General features: G+C 57.7%; 1 protein-coding gene across 10 annotated transcripts in view; it reads right to left on the bottom strand.

The window, feature by feature from the left end:
- Nucleotides 1-5: 5 nt before the first annotated feature.
- LOC148640041 (uncharacterized) overlaps nucleotides 6-12,176 on the bottom strand; it is a 28,973-nt gene continuing 16,802 nt past the window's right edge. For 8 of the 10 annotated variants that reach the window (XM_088620677.1, XM_088620678.1, XM_088620675.1 and 5 more), the window contains exons 20-30: nucleotides 11,693-11,809; nucleotides 5,602-11,136; nucleotides 5,245-5,491; nucleotides 4,581-4,744; nucleotides 4,040-4,237; nucleotides 3,533-3,676; nucleotides 3,105-3,374; nucleotides 2,626-2,742; nucleotides 1,358-1,965; nucleotides 879-981; nucleotides 6-715 (exon numbers count right to left, since the gene is read on the bottom strand). In XM_088620677.1, the coding sequence (XP_088476803.1) occupies nucleotides 596-715; nucleotides 879-981; nucleotides 1,358-1,965; nucleotides 2,626-2,742; nucleotides 3,105-3,374; nucleotides 3,533-3,676; nucleotides 4,040-4,237; nucleotides 4,581-4,744; nucleotides 5,245-5,491; nucleotides 5,602-11,136; nucleotides 11,693-11,809 (7,623 nt within the window). In that variant the 3' untranslated portion in view covers nucleotides 6-595. The other 2 variants (XM_088620681.1, XM_088620685.1) reach the window with 2 other exon arrangements.

The following is a 12,176-nucleotide window of genomic DNA, read 5'->3' as shown; positions in this document are numbered from 1 at the left end:
ACCTCTTTCCTGAAGAACGGTTTAATGATATATGTGTAACTGTCTTTCTCAACAATACAAAAAATGTTCTTTTAAAATTTACTAAAGGAAATCGCTTTTTAAAATCAAAACAAGAACCCCCCCCAGAGGAAGTGTGTACAGTGATGACAGTCCACTGGGGACCGTGGGGATCAGTGGGTCAGTGTGCTGCTGACAGGGCCGTCTCCTCCCAGGTCTCAAAACGCACCTGGGCCCACAGCGGACACTGGGGGGTCTCGGACACAGGGACCCGCGCGCTTCCTGTAAGCCCAACATCAACCCTTCAAGCCTCCACGTCTGCACTGCAGGGGCGGCCCGAGAACCAGGAGCCACCAGGTGCAGTCCGGTCCAGTCAGTCCCATTAACCGAGCAGAGTCCAGTTCTATCCACCGGTACAGGATCTGTCCGGCCAGTCCCATTCTGGGTGGCCAGCAATGTTTGGACTGGGCCAAGCGGGTCTTGGCCCGGTCAGGGTCAGTGTGACACAAGGTCCGTCTCGATGGGGCCTGGTTCTGTGTTGTCCTGGTGGGCCGGGCCGTCGCGCCACCAGTCCCATTCCCCGCCCCGACCGGCCCCGTCAGTCCAGCTCCTCGTCGGTGGCGGACTGCTGCTCGGCCGCGCTGGCCTCGTCTTCGGAGCTGAGCTGCCGGGCGGCCGTGTGGAAGAGCCGCATCAGGTCCCGAAACCGACGGGACACCTGCGGAGAAAGCAGGAGGGGGGAGACGGTGTGTCAGCCGCCCCGTCACGACAGAAACGCCCTCTTCCCACTTCGGTCAACTGTGGCCGGGAACCGATTCCGATTGGCTCACTGCTGCACACACGGGGGGCGGGGGGCGGGGCTGTGGGACAAGAGCCCTCACCTCACTGGTCGTCTTGTTGCCCAGCTGGGCGGAGATGGCCTGGAAGGTGGCCTGGCTGGCTCCCTGCTGCTGGCAGGTGGTGAGGATGACCCGGTCCGCCTCCCTGCCCCACGGACAGCAGACGCGGAGAGAGGAGAGGAGAGGAGAGGCACACAGACAGGGAGACAGTCACTCAACTCATCCCCACAACCCACAGCCTTCACAGCAACAGGTGCGCTGCTGTCTCTTACAACCTGGGCGCCTCATCAGTCGTGTGCGGACCATGTGTTTACAGCCTAATGGTGTGGCAGGCTTGTGCGTGATGAGGAGAGGAAACTGAACACATCCCTGTGTGCTACTCTAACACCACAGTGTTAGACTGAGATCTAGACTGATGATTGAGACCTGAGCCCCTCATTGTCCCTGCACGGTAACCACTGTGTCAACACGGGCAGGGAACACGTGTGCAAGCAATGATACAGAAGAGCAAACTCTCTCACCTGTTCCACAAGATGACCTTCTCCCCGCTGGGAGTGAGGGAGATATTTTTGGCACAGACTGTGGAGTCGGAACCGGAGCTCATGCGCAAGGGGGCGCCGGAGAGGCTGGGGCTCTGTCCCCCCAGCGGCTCCCCCTGGGTGTGGGGCGGGGCACTGCAGCAGGGCAGGGGTGCCCGGGGGGCGCCCTGGGGGTCCCGACATCCGCCCTCCTCCCAGGCTTCTGTCTCCGTGGCGACGGCAGCCCCAGCATCCGTCCGGCTCTTTTTAGGGGAGGGGCTGCCTCCTCCGCTGTCCTTATCGCGCTCGGCCTCGCCCTCCTCCGCCTCCTCCCGAGGGGCCCCCCCTTCTCCGCAGTCCCAGGGGCGCACCCCGCTCCCCGCCGGGCCTGAGACGGAGCGCAGGAGAACGGAAGTGGGAGACCGGCTCGTCTGCTGATCGGACGCACCGGCGGTGTGGCTCCGCAGCGCCGTACCTGCGGGGGGGCTGTTTCCCTCGCCCTCCTCCTCCCCGCCCCCGAGGCGGCCCTCTGCAGAGGCTCTGCCCGGGCTGCTGGCCCCCGGCTCCGAGGGCTCCCTGTTTCTCGAGGGCCTGGAGGAGTCCGAGGAGCCCTGGGTTCAAGAGGAAACAGCCGGGGTGAACGCCAGCAGACTGGAATCACAGTCACCGCTCCAGGGCCGTGCCCCCACCACATCGGAACGACCCGCGTCCCAGACAAAGACCGCGAGAGAGACGGGGGGGCGGAGAGGCAGGGAATCCGACAAACACACCCCCCCCCCAGCGCGAACGGGCGCAGCGCTGAGGAATCGGCAGAAATGGAGGCATGCAGAAGCAAACGGAGACACAGGGATTCGAACCGAGAGGGACAGAGAGAGAGAGAGAGAGAAGGGGAAAGGTGGGGAGAGAGATTGTCACGAGCTACTAAGATGTAATTGAGATGCAATGCTGCTGTGAAGTGGAGATTATGGTTCTCTAAAGTCGTGGGAGACATTCAGGGTGGGACACACACTGCAGCAGAAGTGTGTGTTTCCTGCAGAGCGCAAAAGGGCGGCACTAGATTCAGCGTTCAAGTTCTCATGACCACGCTGAACAGATCACAAGGCATTGGCAGGAGTCCTGCTCCTTACTGCCAGGATGCATGGTGTTTGCCCAGTACACCCATATCGTTTTTTGTCATTTCAATGGAAACATAGCCAGTGACACATTCCCGTCCCCAGAAGGCACAACAAAACACAACACAACACATGCGCAGCCCCCCCATGACCTCTGACCTTGGCCACATGGCAGTGCGGGCAGCCCTTTCTCTTGTGTCGCCGCAGTTTAGCGTCATGGGCGGAGTCGTGGCAGGGGCAAGGGCAGTCCTTCGCCGCCTCCGGCCAGTCGCATTCCTTTGTCAAGAAAGACTCCACCAATCAGAATGAAGCCACCCCGAGCGGCTTACAGGGGCACTGGGCATGGGGGCACAACCAGCTACAGGAGGAGGAGCACTTAGGACTGAGAGCAGGAGGCGAGTCTTAACGCAAAGAGTGGTGGGTGTCTGAAACAAACTACGCAACCACGTTGTGCAACAGGGATGGGATTCAAGGGCTCACGGGAAAACCAAAACCTTTACACTAGGAGCTGGGGATGTCAGTAACGAAACACCAGACATTTTAAAAAATGGCAAACAAGATGTTTTGCCTGTTCAATTTCCCTGCAATACCGCAAGACCTCAGATTTTCTGTAACCCTGCCCACTCGCAACCTCTGACCTTTTCATTGCCGTGGGAACCCATCTCTTTCCTCCTCTTGCCCCGCCCCGTGATGGGCGGGATCTTGTGCGACTCCTCCTCCTCCTCCAGGTCAGGCAGGGTGACCTCCTCGAAGCCCCCCTCCGCACACCCCTCACCCTCCTCCGGCCACGCCGCCTCCTCGAACTGCCCCGGCCGCGAGGGAGGGGGGCGCAGCTCGTCGAAAAACACCCAGAATTCTCCCTCCAGGTGGCTGTGGCCCTTCAGCAGGGAGGCCATCTGAACCTTTAGCTGAGCAAGGGAGGGAGAGAGAGAGAGATAAAGACGGGTGAGGAAAAGAGAAAGAGGGCTGGAGAGAGAGCGATAAAGTGGGAAGGAAGGAAACAGAGGGAGGAGGGAGCCGGGAATGAGGAGAAAGCTCGAGCAGGGAGAGAGATCGCACGCCGTACCTCCTCGACACCTGCGGGGCTGAGCTCGGGCCCCACCTGCAGGGCCTTGACGATCTTCTGGTACTGGGAGGAGTTCTCCCCGAAGCAGATCTCCAGCTGGCGCAGGAACCGGCGGCTGCGCTCGAACGCCTGCTGCTCCGCAAACTGGCCAGGGGGTCCGGGGGGGACGAGACGGGTGCAGGACGCCGGAGAGAGAGAGAGAGAAAAAATAGAGAAACCCGTTTCGACACCTGGGAGCAGACAGCACTCCTGTCAGGCACTGCTGAGCTCACAGACCCTCAGAGGTCCGGTCCTGACAGGCGGGCGGGTCAGAGAGGCGCGTCTGGAGGCTACACAGGCCGAACCCTAAAACGACTGGCGTCTCCAAAGTGGGTGAGCATGAACTCAGACGTCTCAAAACGACCGTCTGGAGATGTGACTGGAATTTCCCGAAAAACACAATACTGTAATATCTGGGCTTTCTAGGTGGAAACGGAGCAGCGCGGCACCGGCAGGCTCGATAATTACCAGCCCGCACTCCAGGGCCTGCTCAGGCAGCAGGAAGGCGGCGAAGTCCCGCAGCAGGTCCGGCCAGTCGGTCAGCACGGCCCTCAGCTGGCTGAAGAGCTCCACCGCGCTGCGCTGCTCCCGGCCGCGCTCGAACTCGTACAGCACCCCCAGGAACTCCTCCACCTTCCCGGGATAGCCCTGCAGGGCCTCCCGCACCTGGGGGCGAGGGGGGGGGGTCAGGGGTCGCAGTGCTGTCACACACAGCATGACGGAGCTTCAACCTGCCGGGCTATCCGTGTCCCAGTCCATCACTGTACCAGGTACACAGGGCCTGTGTGTCAGTATGCAGGCTGCTGGTGTCCCAATGAATCAGTGAATTGAGCATTAGTGTGCCCATGTGTCAGTGGATCGATTGTCAGTGTCCCAATCTATCGTTACGCCAGTGCATCAGTGAAACAGGTATCGGGTATCATTGTGCATGTGTTAGTGTGCCAGTGTACCAGGTGCATGTCAGTATCGGTATGCCTTTGGGTCAGAGTGCCCGCGGGTCGTGACCCACCCTGTTGAGGTAGGCCTGGGCGAAGGCGATGTCCTTGCTCTCCCTCATGGGGTCGTTCTCCAGGATGTTGTCGTCGTACAGCAGCAGCAGCTTGGACGTGTCCTTGCTGTCCCGCTCCCGACGGCGACTGCGACGCAGGCTGCGGGAGGGCGTTCTGCCCCGGCCTGGGGGCCACAGAGAGGGAATCCATAGATCAGAGAGAGACAGGCAGCGGCCCGAGTGCATCTTGCATTGAACACAGTCTGTTGGCATGTTCCCAGTCTGGCTGGACTGCTGCACTTCTCCCCCTGCACCACTAGATGGGGCTGTTGGCACGCACAGGTCAGGTTACTGAGGCATTGACTCGACTGGAGGACTTTTAATCTAAAAAGATGTACTTTGCCTGCTGTGAGCTCTTTAGGAGCTACACACCTCTTTCAGGCCTGGACAATATAAATCATTACAAAGTATTAATTAATTAAGAAAGGGCTTAAATCCAATCAAAGTTAGCAGACCTGCCCCCAAAATGACTGCAGATACATGATTCCTCCCTAAAGCCAAAAATAACTGAACTTAACTCTGACATGACACTGATCCCACAACCCTTAACATCTCCTTGGTGTCCTTATCATACCAACACCAGGCCCCCTCCCCACCACTGATCTTCCATAAACCCAACACTGACCTCTGCCTCGCCCAGCACACTTGTCACTGGTTTCAAGAGGGCCCGCCCCCTGTGGAGCCCCCTGACCAATCATCTTGCTGGCATCGCCATCCCCTGCTTCTTCTCCTTTGCGGGGGCCCACTTCCTCCTCCTCCTCAGAGTTCTCCTCTTGGGAATTCTGGGAGTTCTGCGAGTTATCCTCCTCAGAGTCACCCTCTGGGCACATCCGGCGCTCCGAAGCTAGCCAGGTCAGCTTCTCCATGGTCTCCTGGGAAGGGCACAGACAGGACACGCACAGGTTACACAGGAACAGTACAGGAGCAGGGATGATAAGCGAATCCCGTGGATGGACACACCATACACGTAGCTTCTCCGCACCTGTAACTCAGGGACAGACAGCACAGACTCCTCAGAGGCGGATGACATCACTTCCTCTTCGTCCTCGTCCTGCGTGAGGTCATCGAAGTCCTCTTCCTCCTCTCCTTCGCCCTGCCTCTCCCCATCCCCATCTCCCTTCTCACTCTCGTCCTCGCCCCCTTCTCCTTCTCCCCGCTTCTCCCCTTCGCCTCCGTCTCTCTCCCCCTCGCCTCCGCTCTCCCCCTCTCCCACCTGGTCCGCTCCACCGCCGCGCTGTCCCTCCTGCTCTCCCCCTCCTCCTCCTCCTCCTCCTCCTCCCCCCTCTCCCGCCTGGCCCGGCTGGCCCTGGCTCTCTGTGCCCGAGCTCAGCGCCAGGCCACCCCCCCCGGCCTCTCCCTGCAGGCCCCACTCGACTTGGCAGGCCGTCGTGTTGACCCGGGCTCGGTCCTCCTCTTGTCCCGTTCTCTCGCCCTCCTCTCCCTCAGTTTCACTGCGCCTTGGCCCCGGTCGCCCCCCGCCATCCTCTTCTTCATTGTTCTCTAACTGTGGAGAGCCATGTCCTGACACTGTCCTTCCTCCCTCCTCCTCTCCCTCTGTGTCTCTCCGCAGTGAAAGAACACTGTCTCTGCACACCGAAGCCCCTCTCTCTTTCTCCGTCTCTCTCTCCTCCTCATTTCTCTCTAACTGTGGAGAGCTCCCTCCCCCTTCGGTGTTGCCTCTCTCCAGCTGAGGAACGCCATCTCTGGAAGTCGAACCCCCTCTCTCCCTTTCTTCCTCACTCCCTTTTCCTCCCTTCTCCTCCTCCTCTTTCTCGGTGCCTCTCTCCACTTGAGGAACAATGTCTCTGCAGGTCAAACCCCCTCTCTCCATCTCTTCCTCCCTCCCTCTCCCGCCCTCCCCCTCTTCCTCTGTGCCTCTCTGCAGTTGAGGAACACTGTCTCTGCAGGTCAAATTCCCCCCCTCTCTCTCTTCCTCGTTCCCTCTTCCTTCCTTCTCCCCCTCAATCTCCATCAGTCGCTCAAGCGCATCAGCCTGGCTGTCCAGACTAGAAGCTGGGCTCCCTGATGACTCCGAGAGGGCCAGGAGGGGCTCCCCAAAATCACTCCCCATCTCTTCCTCGTGTTCCTCCTCTTGACCCAAATCCTCTCTGTCCTCCTCCACCTCCTCGATCTCTCCTTCAGGCAGACAAGCACCCAAGGGGGTGCAGAGAAATGGGGATGGATGCATGCCGCTAACTCTGCAGGAAGAACCTGTCGTGTCTTTGGCCTCAGAGGATTCCTGGGGTACCCCTCCACTGCCTTCACATGAGCCAACATTGTGACTGGTGAATGTTTGGGATTCAGGGGTCTCAGTTTGACCTTGGCCTCTGTCACCCGTCTCAGACCTCACCCCTAAAGTTGAGATAAGCTCAGAGGAGTTTGTTGGGGTCCCTTTGTTGAAGATTGTGTTTGAATTACCAGGAGGGGCTTCCTTGGTACCTATGTCACTTGAAGGGGTGGGGAGAACCCCTTTATTTTCTGCATTCACTGTGGAATATTGGGGTGTCCCTTTTGTATCCATAATGCTTGAAAAGTTCTGGGGTACGGACTTCACTGTACAGCCCTGGAGTTCCTGAGATAACGGCTGTGCTGCTCCAGTGTCTGTGCTGATCCACACTTTTTGGCAAGTCTCTGTGTCGTCCGCAGTGTTCGTACTCAAGTGGGGTACAGCCCCTGTGGGGTTCATTTCCTCAGTTGTTCCCGCTGTGGGCTGCTGGGGTTCTGGGCATTGGGGTGCTGCAGATTTCAAGGGGGCTGCCATTTCAGCGTGTGTAAGAGTGCTACTCTCGAGGGACTGGCTGTCCATACATTCTGGGGGTCCCCCTGCACTCGTTGAGACTGGAATGTGGATTGCCACTTGACAACTGTGGGGATCCTGCATTGCTCCGGCTCTTTCTTGTCCCATGACATCGGGAGGCTTCGAGCTGAATTGGGGGGCCCCCTCGACCTCAGAGGTGTTGGTACCCAAGTTGCCAGGGCTGGTTTCCGGGGCTGCAGGACTCGGGAGGGATGTGGGATTAATGGAGGCAGGATGGCGGCTTTCAGGAGAGGGGATGCTACACTGTAATAAGGGACTTGTCCTCAGCTGCAAAGGTATGTCCCCTTTGAGTGTTGGGGACCTCCCGGACTCTGGGGCAACCCCGACCAGCTTGCGGAGTACGGCCAGGGCACCATCGGGGTGAGTAACGGGGTCCTGCGGCTGGGAGGCGGGCTCGGGGGGGGTCTCGGCGGACGTCCTGTCGGCCGCGGTCACTGCAGTGGTCAGAGGGGTGCCCAGTTTGATGACGACCGTGGGCTGCAGGACTCTGCAGACCCTTCTTGGCCCTGTTTCACCCACTGCCCTGGGAAACAGCATCCCCCCAGCCCCTCCGCTGCCCACACCTCCCACGCTGGCTCCTCCCAGGCTATACAGGCTTACAGAGCCTCCAGTTGGAATGGTTAGGAGAAGAGGCTGCAAAGGAGCCTGCAGGTGAGAAGGGCTGCGGGAAACAGGCCGGATTTGCAGGAACTGGCTGGAGGGGTTCACACCTGCTGCCACCATGGCTCTTGAGAAGGACACGGGAGGCGCCGCACGCAGCTGCACCGTGATTCCTGGCGTCGCAGATGCCACCGACATGCCTGTCCCTGCTCCTCCCGCCTGGCAGGGGGCGCTCACAGGTATCTGCACTGTACACGATGGAGTCTGAGCACCACCTTCCATGCCGGTCATTACTCCACCTGTGCCATAGGAGGCTCCCACAGGGAAACGCAGTGTGGTTGATGATGTCTGAAGAGCAACTGCTGCACCTTTCTTCGCTCGTTTGGCTTTGTAGGGGACGCTGACAGGTATCTGCACTGTGCACAAGGGAGTCTGAGCAGCAACTGCCGTTCCTGTGATTACTCCTCCTGCACTACAGGGGGCGTCCACAGATAACTGCACTGTGGTTGATGGGTTCTGAGGAGCAACAACTGTACCTGTCTTTACTCCTCCTGCACTACAGGGGGCGCCTGCAGGCAATTGCTCTGTGGTTGATGGCTTCTGAGGAGCAACAGCTGTACCTGTCTTTACTCCTCCTGCACTACAGGGGGCACCTGCAGGCAATTGCTCTGTGGTTGATGGCTTCTGAGGAGCAACAGCTGTACCTGTCTTTACTCCTCCTGCACTACAGGGGGTGCCCACAGATAACTGCTCTGTGGTTGATGGTTTCTGAGGAGCAACAACTGTACTTGTCTTTACTCCTCCTGCACTACAGGGGGCACCTGCAGGCAACAGCACTGTGGTTGATGGTTTCTGGGGAGCAACAACTGTACCTGTCTTTACTCCTCCTGCACTACAGGGGGCACCTACAGGCAACTGCACTGTGGTTGACAGGTTCTGAAGAGCAGCAGCTGTACCTGTCTTTACTCCTCCTGCACTACAGGGGGCGCCCACAGATAACTGCACTGTGGTTGATGGTTTCTGAGGAGCAATAACTGTACCTGTCTTTACTCCTCCTGCACTGCAGGGGGTGCCCACAGATAACTGCACTGTGGTTGATGGTTTCTGAGGAGCAACAGTTGTACCTGTCTTTACTCCTCCTGCACTGCAGAGGGCACCTGCAGGCCACAGCACTGTGGTTGATGGCTTCTGAGGAGCAATAACTGTACCTGTCTTTACTCCTCCTGTACTACAGGGGGTGCCCACAGATAACTGCACTGTGGTTGATGGCTTCTGAGGAGCAACAGCTGTACCTGTCTTTACTCCCCCCACTGGACAGGGGGCACCTGCAGGTAACTGCTCTGTGGTTGATGGTTTCTGAGGAACAACAACTGTACCTGTCTTTACTCCTCCTGCACTACAGGGGGTGCCCACAGATAACTGCACTGTGGTTGATGGTTTCTGAGGAGCAATAACTGTACCTGTCTTTACTCCTCCTGCACTACAGGGGGGGCCCACAGATAACTGCTCTGTGGTTGATGGTTTCTGAGGAGCAATAACTGTACCTGTCTTTACTCCTCCTGCACTACAGGGGGCGCCCACAGATAACTGCACTGTGGTTGATGGTTTCTGAGGAGCAATAACTGTACCTGTCTTTACTCCTCCTGTACTATAGGGGGCACCTGCAGGCCACAGCACTCTGGTTGATGGCTTCTGAGGAGCAATAACTGTACCTGTCTTTAGTCCTCCCACTGGACAGGGGGCACCCACAGATAACTGCACTGAGGTTGATGGTTTCTGAGGAGCAATAACTATACCCGTCTTTACTCCTCCTGCACTACAGGGGGCGCCTACAGATAACTGCACTGTGGTTGATGGTTTCTGAGGAGCAATAACTGTACCTGTCTTTACTCCTCCTAAACTACAGGGGGCACCTGCAGGCAACAGCACTGTGGTTGATGGCTTCTGAGGAGCAATAACTGTACCTGTCTTGACTCCTCCTGCACTACAGGGGGCGCCTGCAGGCCACAGCACTGTGGTTGATGGCTTCTGAGGAGCAATAACTGTACCTGTCTTTACTCCTCCTGCACTACAGGGGGCGCCCACAGATAACTGCACTGTGGTTGATGGTTTCTGAGGAGCAATAACTGTACTTGTCTTTACTCCTCCTGCACTACAGGGGGGGCCCACAGATAGCTGCACTGTGGTTGATGGTTTCTGAGGAGCAATAACTGTACCTGTCTTTACTCCTCCTAAACTACGGGGGGCACCTGCAGGCAACAGCACTGTGGTTGATGGTTTCTGAGGAGCAATAACTGTACTTGTCTTTACTCCTCCTGCACTACAGGGGGGGCCCACAGATAACTGCACTGTGGTTGATGGCTTCTGAGGAGCAATAACTGTACCTGTCTTTACTCCTCCTGCACTACAGGGGGCGCCCACAGATAACTGCACTGTGGTTGATGGTTTCTGAGGAGCAACAACTGTACTTGTCTTTACTCCTCCTGCACTACAGGGGGCACCTGCAGGCAACAGCACTGTGGTTGATGGCTTCTGAGGAGCAATAACTGTACCTGTCTTTACTCCTCCTGCACTACAGGGGGCGCCCACAGATAACTGCACTGTGGTTGATGGTGTCTGAACTGCAACTGCTGTACCCGTCATTACTCCTCCTGCACTGCAGGGGGAGCTCACAGGAGGGAGAAGCGTTGGTATCAAGAAAGGGCAGATCTTGCTTATGGAGGAGGATGCTTTCTTGCAGGCATTCTGCTCCAGCTCTTTCTCCGAAATCCGCGTCAGGGTCACAGTGGGGTTGAAGTTCACCGGCCGGGTAGAGAGAGGCATTTGCAGGACCATTGGGGTTTTATCCAGTGGGAGCACTACAGGCCTGGACAGCACCAGTCTCTTGGCTCTGCCATGAGGCCAGAGTCTGGAATGGGGTTTAAGGGTCCTAACGCCATAGGGGTTCAGGCGCAAGGTGACATCTGCGGGGAGATCAGGGGGGTACTGCGTCCCAGGTGGGAACACGTAGGGAGGGGTTGACTCTCCTGGTGTGGCCTCCCCTCCCTCCAAGGTGCTGTTGTAATCCAGCACAGCCTTGTGGATGATTGGCAGGCTCTTCTGCAGGAGAGGGAGAGAAAGAATGAGCGTAAGAGAGAGGGGAGAGACAACACTTAAGACATGACAGGATATGCAGGTTAAAACTCCCAGTGCACAGCAGTCTGATCCGCTCCAGGTTTTACAGTGCAGTCAAGACTCCCAGTGCACAGCAGTCTGATCCACTCCAGGTTTTACAGTGCTACCAGTCAGATCCCCAGTGCACAGTAGTCTGATCTACTCAGGTTTTACGGTGCTGCGAGCCAGAATGCTGGCCTTCTTATCCCCTGCTCGGGGATATTGAGAACCAGCTCTTTTCATAGGCTCAATTGTTAGACCAGGCGACAGGATGCAGGCGTGAACCTGTGACCCATGAGGTTTAGGCAAGTCTCTCCGGGAGTCAGAGTCATATCTGCCTTTCTGCCTCCGCAGTGCATAGCAGCCTGATCCATTTCGGGTTTTACGGTGCGCCCTGTATAGCAAGGAAGACCTGAGACAGCAAGGAAGCAAAATCTGAAACGGATCGAAACACCTGCCGAACGGGAGTCTGACGCAGTACGGGATGGATGCAAGTACTGACCTGGAGCCAGGCTGGCATTCGAGCCAGCTCTCTCTCCACAGCAGGGCGGCTGTCTGTGGGCAGCACCCTCTGGCACGCCCGCAGCAGAGGGGGGACCTTCCTGGTCAGCAGGAAATGCTGCGAGGAGAAAGGTGGGACGACACACATGAGAGCGTAACACAGGAGAGCTAAAGGGACGCGTCACATCCAGTCCTGCGTCCGAGCTCTGAATTAGTGACTTTAACTGACTAATTATTCAATGAGCCTGAGCTCATTTCACCCTCAGACTTGAAAGGCCAGTCTGCACAAATTCTTCATGAGTTCGCTGGTGTTCAGCAGGGTCGATGCATGAAAACGAAGAGTGTGGAGGGACTGAAAAAGCTGCAGTGGGGTGGGGCGTCGAACCCGTGCCGGCTGGGGGCTCCGAGAGAGGGCCGCCACTGGCCGAACCCCTCAGGAGCCCCCACAGGAGACTCTTCATAAGGCCTGCTTTTCTGGGCTCTTC

Source organism: Lepisosteus platostomus, chromosome 26 (genome assembly GCF_059453375.1).
Source record: "Lepisosteus platostomus isolate fLepPlt1 chromosome 26, fLepPlt1.hap1, whole genome shotgun sequence".
Lineage (NCBI taxonomy): Eukaryota > Metazoa > Chordata > Actinopteri > Semionotiformes > Lepisosteidae > Lepisosteus > Lepisosteus platostomus.
The sequence above is the reverse complement of the archived record's forward strand: the minus strand, read 5'-3'. Positions and strand labels throughout refer to the sequence as shown.